Here is a 6,448-nt window from a genome sequence, read left to right as displayed (position 1 = left end):
CAGGTCTCCATATAGAAATTGTTCATTGACTTGTTTTTATCTATGGGATGTTTGTGAGCATATTTGCATTCTTTTCTTTCTCGAAATAAAGTTTTAATAATAATAATAAAAAATAACAGAACTACGAATGAGTAAAATGGAAACACTGTTCGATTTGGAACTGCTATTTTGTTACAGAACGAACTCTTGCCAGGTTTGTTGATTTCACACTGAACTTTTGGGGAAAACATTGGATTATTTGGCCAAGATGTACGGGATGGGATTTCTATAGTGAATTTTGTAATTAACATTGATAATGGGTAAAATGTTATGTCCATAGATACATGTAACAAAACCAAAAAAGTTTTCAAATTCATACAGTAATCAATAATTTGTCATATCCATACTTTGTTCTCAAATAGGTCAAATGTCTCCTATCATTGGAACCCGCAACATGGTGTTAGGTATAAGCCATTTAGGAAATGCAGTTGATACGAGCAAACTGTCACCAAGTAAGTAATAATCTCAATGCAGTAGTCCAGAATAGTCTGAGTGTTGTTAACACAACTGAGCTAATAGTTCTGTGTGCTATGTGATATTACTTAGAGCATATGTAGCCGATAAATTGTTCAAATGAAAATGATCGCATCAGAGATGTGGGTTTTGGGTCAACAAACATAAACTCCAAAAGTACTGGGCATATCGGGCTGAAAGTTGGTGGTAAACTTCTAAGGGGTATAGTTTGATCAAGAAGTATTCATGACATGATGATCCCATCAGTGATATGCAAAGTTGGGCTACAAATTTGTCTTTTAGGCCAAAAACCAATAATTCCAAATTTATTGAGCAAACTAGGCTTAAATCATGCGGTGGATACGTTCTTAAGATGTTTAGAGTAAGACATGACATGATGATTCTATGAGTGATCATTACAGAATCAAGCCATTAGCTAGGAAGTGGGGTTTCTTATCTTTCTTATCACTGAATAATGTTTGTTGGTAATATTTACAAATGTGATAAAGCACTATTACATAACACATCAGGCAAAGCTAAACTCAATATCAAGTGTGAAGCCCCTAATGTCATATCAGTTGTTATCAGTTTTACTGACCCATTATCAGTGATATTGCAAATAGCTTTAGAGATGCAATCAATTTTTATGACACCCTACTTGCTGGCTCACAAAGTCAGGAAAGTTGCACTTGAACTGCTAATGCAAAGAATCCGTCATGTTATGCAGTGAGAGAATATAGTGTGAGAATGTTTGTGTAAATTATCAAGGTATGGTTTTCCTGACAAGTCAAGGTATTTTTATTTTATTAATCCAGCTGTGGTTATAAATACTGAATTTGAGATGAAGGAAAGGGAACTGAAGCTATGGGAATGGAGATTGAAAATTGAAGCAAGAGAAGAACTTAAAAAGAGTGCCAAGGAACATTATGAGCGAAGAACCAAGCTTCTCCTAGAGGGAAAGGAACAAGCATTAATTCAAGAGTTAGATGAAACCTATAATTCTTACAAAGCCGTATTAGAAAGAACTGACTCGGGGTCTTTACGTTTTATTCTGAGTTTCCTTTCAGAAGAAGATATGCAGTATTTCTGGCAGAAATATGAATCTGGTGAATTGGAGGAGTCTTTGACTGGTATCCTAGTAACAGCTGAGATGAGAGCTCTTGCTGAGAAATCTGGATGTACTACTAGAATTAAATTAAAGATTGACAGAAAAGAGTTTGACATTGTGAAAGAAATTATGCATGGTAAGTTACAGTTAACACTAAGATATTTGGCCAGATATGGGTTATTTAAAGCAAGCTTGTGTAGAGAAAGGGCCTGACTTATTAGTCCCCGCCGGATTGGGTTCCGTCTGTCCGTGCGTCCGTCCGTCTGTCCGCAGCCGTTTCTTGGAGATGCCTAGACTGATTTTTTTCAAACTTGGTACAGGGGCAACATACAATGGCATACATATGCACGTCAATTTGTTTCATGATACGATCCAATATGGCCGCCTAGCAGCCATTTTGTTTGCAAATTTTCCCTGTCTAAAGCCATAACTCAGACATGCTTGAACAGATCTCATTCAAAATTGGTATTAGGACAGTGTTCTATGGCATATATGTGCATATTCATTGTTGTCATGATACGATCCAATATGGCTGCCTGGCAGCCATTTTGTTTGCGAATTTTCCATGTCGATCCAAAGCCATAACTCAGACATGCTTGAACAGATCTCATTCAAAGTTGGTATTAGGACAGTGGTCTATGACATACATGTGCATATCCATTTTCATTGTGATACGATCCAATATGGCTGCCTGGCAGCCATTTTGTTTGCGAATTTTCCATGTCGATCCAAAGCCATAACTCAGACATGCTTGAACAGATCTCATTCAAAGTTGGTATTAGGACAGTGTTCTATGACATACATGTGCAAATTCATTGTTGTTGTGATACGATCCAATATGGCCGCCTGGCAGCCATTTTGTTTGCAATTTTTCTATGTCCAAAGCCATATAACTCAGACATGCTTGAACAGATCTCATTCAAAGTTGGTATTAGGACAGTGTTCTATGACATACATGTGCATATCCATTGTCGTCGTGATACGATCCAATATGGCTGCCTGGCAGCCATTTTGTTTGTGAATTTTCCATGTCCAAAGCCATAACTCAGACATGCTTGAACAGATCTCATTCAAAGTTGGTATTAGGACAGTGTTCTATGACATACATGTGCATATTCATTGTTGTTGTAATACGATCCAATATTGAAGCAAATTCTATCCCTAGCTGAAAACACCGCTGACGAAGCTGTTTATCTTCTATCTGGACTACGTACAATTGAAGCTGAAGTTGACATCAAGAAACTCTCACTCCTTGGAAGAATACTACAAAATAAGGACTCACCTGAGTTCCGTATTGGTGAAAGACAAATTGCCCTTAAAGATCTGAAAAGCAATAGCTGGTTTAGCGATCTCAAGTCAATACTTCACAAATACCAACTACAGGACATTTATCACTTATTCTCATACCCACCCCAAATCAAACAATGGAAACTACTCATTAACAAAAAAGTTAACAGCTACTGGCAAGAACAATTAGAAGCATCAGCATCCAAAAAAAACGAGTCTACGTTATCTCAATACATCAAACAGAATCAAACACGGTCCCCATCTGATATTGTCCAGTATCTCCAACAACATAAGAGAATCACAACGTGTAATCATCAAAAATAGACTAGTTATTGGTAACTATAGACTACAAGCAAACAAAGCCAAATTCAACCAATATACAATTAACCCTATTTGCATATTTTGTCACAAAGCTCCAGAAACTCGTGAACACTTCATTAACAGCTGTCAGCTATTTAGTAAACTCAGAAATAAATTTATCAGAAACATGAAAGCAGCGGCTGGTGAACACACCTCAGATATTATGACAACCAGGATGACAGAAAATATCACTCAACTTGTGCTCGATCTTACCTTACTGGAGGAGACAAACAACATACCATCTGATGTCCTATTACAATTAGAACGGATCTGCAGACAATACTGTTTTGACCTTCACACCACTAGGAATAGACTTTTAGCATCTATCGAACCATAACTGACAGTGAATTCTATCCACAGGTCAAGACTCTTTTCTATTTTTCTTTTTCTTTTTAGCCTGTTTACAGGTCGAAGTTCAATTTTATTGTACCTCCTGAGCCGCCATATAACGGCTGGACCTACAAACTGAACTGAACTATGGCCGCCTGGCAGCCATTTTGTTTGCGATTTTTCAATGTCCAAAGCCATAACTCAGACATGCTTGAACAGATCACATTCAAAGTTGGTATTAGGACAGTGTTCTATGACATACATGTGCATATCCATTTTCATCGTGATATGATCCCCATACCCGACCAATCCTTTATTGTTGTAGGCATGTTCCATGTCCAACAAGCAGACACAACATATCTAAGTCTGTTTGATTTAGGTTCACAAGTGTTGTTGCGTGATCAGAGTAGTGATAATTCCTTCAAACCCAATCATAGCGGGGACTATGTCATTCTCAATGACTTGTTGAGCAATAGTATTGAGGTCCACAAATCCTGTATGCTTAATATTTATTAGGGCATAATACTAAGGTTGACAATTTTGTAACCTAAGTACATCAAAGATCTTTACCTGCTAGGAAAACCGTTGTTCTTGGAAATATTATTCCTCAACACTATACGTTTCCCTTTTACTTCTATCTTAATTCTCTTCTCTTCATATACTTTACTCTTAAAATATTATCATATACCCTATGTAGCATTGGCACAGAAACATAATTTGAATCAAATAACCACATGAATTGATAGTGAAACATTATTCATATGCAAAAACATAAATGTGGTTAGGCCTAATAACAAATTGTGTGGTTCTGGTTACATTCAATTTTAGAATAGGTGGGTTAGGTAGATTTTTTATTTTATTTTTTTTTTTTTAATTCATTTTTTTTTCACATGCGAGTGTCTAGTTCAGATAGTTATGTTTTTCTGTTCTTTTCCATATGGTCTCAGTGTTATTAGTTTCTTCCATTCAGATGTACAGCCATTACAAATTGGAAGAACAGTTTCATATACGAATAACCCCACATAATTCAAGGAACAACATCACTATGTACATGGCTCCCCAAAAGTTTGTCTAAATACTGCCTATTTTTGCGATTAATGGACCATTGTCATGCCTTCAAAGTGTTCTCATTGCAAGACCAAGAGAGCAGTAGTCTCGAGTGGCGATGATTTGATGTTATGCCGCTCCTGCAACATGAAAAGATCTACAACCCTACAACTCCAAGAAAGTAATGCTAACATGGCGGCTGACGATGACGTGTCAACAGGTAACAAAGGTGACGTTACATTGGTATTAGTAATGGAAAAACTGGAATACATCAGTCAAGAGATCTCTAGTCTGAAACATGGCCAAACAACCTTGACGACATCAATGGATTTCATTAACGAAAAGTTCGAAAATCTGCTTTATCGCATTTCTGAACTTGAGGAAACGAACAAAAATCTCGAAAAAACAAATACCGAGTTACGTAATCGTATCACTACCTTGGAAATAGATGCAAATCAACAAAACCAGTATTCACGCCGAAATAACTTGGAAATTAGTGGAATACCTGAGCGCGTAAATGAAAATACAGATGACATAACATTATCTGTTTTACGAAATATCAATCCTGGAATCAGTATAGATGACATCGATGTTACGCATCGCATCGGCAAAGTCCAAAGCCCTACTCTACCTCACACTGCCCGACATAGACCGATAATTGTAGCATTCACCAACCGAAGAAGTCGGAACGCTATCTATGACCAGCGCCGCAAGATAAAAGACATATCGACGGAAAATCTTGGCTACTCTACAAAGAACAATATCTATATAAATGAGAATTTATGTCCTGCTGCAAGACAACTTCAAGGTAAAGTCAACAATGCAAGGAAGAAGTCAGGATATCGATATCTGTGGACTCACAATGGCCGAATTTACATCAAGAGAGACCAGCAAGCTCGATCTATTACAATCTCAAATGAAGCTGATATTGCTAAGTATTGTACTTAATTAGTTATTGAGGCAAATGTAACATTTTTCTTATGAACAGTGACCAAACCTATATAGATAATCTTTTTGTTATCAATAACCATTCATTAGAACCGACAATATTTCACCAGAATTTCTATTCAAATCTCAAAACCTCTTTCTCTGTGTCACATTGCAAAGCTCGCTCACTTTCTAATAGCATAGACGATGTTGCTCTTTTGTATAACCATTGTATGGAAAACTCTTTCAAAGTTATCGGTATTTCCGAAACTTGGAAAATTGACAATTCCAGTCTACTTAATTTACCAAACTATTCTCTCGAGCTAGTGTCGAGAAACTTTGGCCGAGGTGGTGGAGTTGGTGCATACATCCACTCCTCCCTCAACTATAAGATTTTGCAATATAATGTTATGCACACAGAATCCTTATGGTTTGAAATTTGTGGTAGTAAAAATCGCATTGTCGTTGGTGTTTTATACCGTAAACCGGGTACAAATATTTCAGAGTTCGAAAATAGTCTTTTTGATGTTCTTTGTAATGTAAAACTTGATAAGAAATATTGTATTCTCATGGGAGATTTCAATATCGATGTTGCCAAGCCAGATAATAATGCCAGAAATTTCGTATCTAGAATGCAGTGTCTTCATCTTGAACAGTTAATTTCAGTGCCAACCAGAATCACAAATACCTCGAAATCAACAATTGACCACATTTATACAAATATATGCTCCTGTCAGATTGACACAGGTACAATCATTGCTGATATCTCTGATCACTTCCCGGTCTTCTCCATTTTTGATAATTTTAATATACATTTACCAATTTTAAGGTCTGTACTTGTAAGAGACTTCAAGTGTTATAATAAGGATAATTTTGTTTCTGACTTACGTAAGGTGG

At 36.7% G+C, this 6,448-nt stretch overlaps 2 protein-coding genes across 2 annotated transcripts; both read left to right on the top strand.

Annotated features, from left to right (window-relative positions):
- The first annotated feature begins 286 nt into the window (after positions 1-286).
- LOC144450053 (uncharacterized) lies at positions 287-3,211 on the top strand. Its single transcript, XM_078140619.1, has 3 exons — positions 287-491; positions 1,308-1,736; positions 2,766-3,211. Exons 1-3 carry the CDS (start codon positions 407-409, stop codon positions 3,209-3,211), a joined length of 960 nt encoding a protein of 319 aa, XP_077996745.1. The 5' UTR covers positions 287-406.
- A 1,560-nt stretch (positions 3,212-4,771) lies between these two features.
- On the top strand, positions 4,772-5,572 carry LOC144450052 (uncharacterized). The gene has a single exon (XM_078140618.1). It carries the CDS (start codon positions 4,772-4,774, stop codon positions 5,570-5,572), a length of 801 nt encoding a protein of 266 aa, XP_077996744.1.
- The last annotated feature ends 876 nt before the right edge of the window (positions 5,573-6,448 follow it).

The sequence above is a fragment of the Glandiceps talaboti genome, chromosome 19 (genome assembly GCF_964340395.1).
Source record: "Glandiceps talaboti chromosome 19, keGlaTala1.1, whole genome shotgun sequence".
NCBI lineage: Eukaryota > Metazoa > Hemichordata > Enteropneusta > Spengelidae > Glandiceps > Glandiceps talaboti.
The sequence above is the reverse complement of the archived record's forward strand: the minus strand, read 5'-3'. Positions and strand labels throughout refer to the sequence as shown.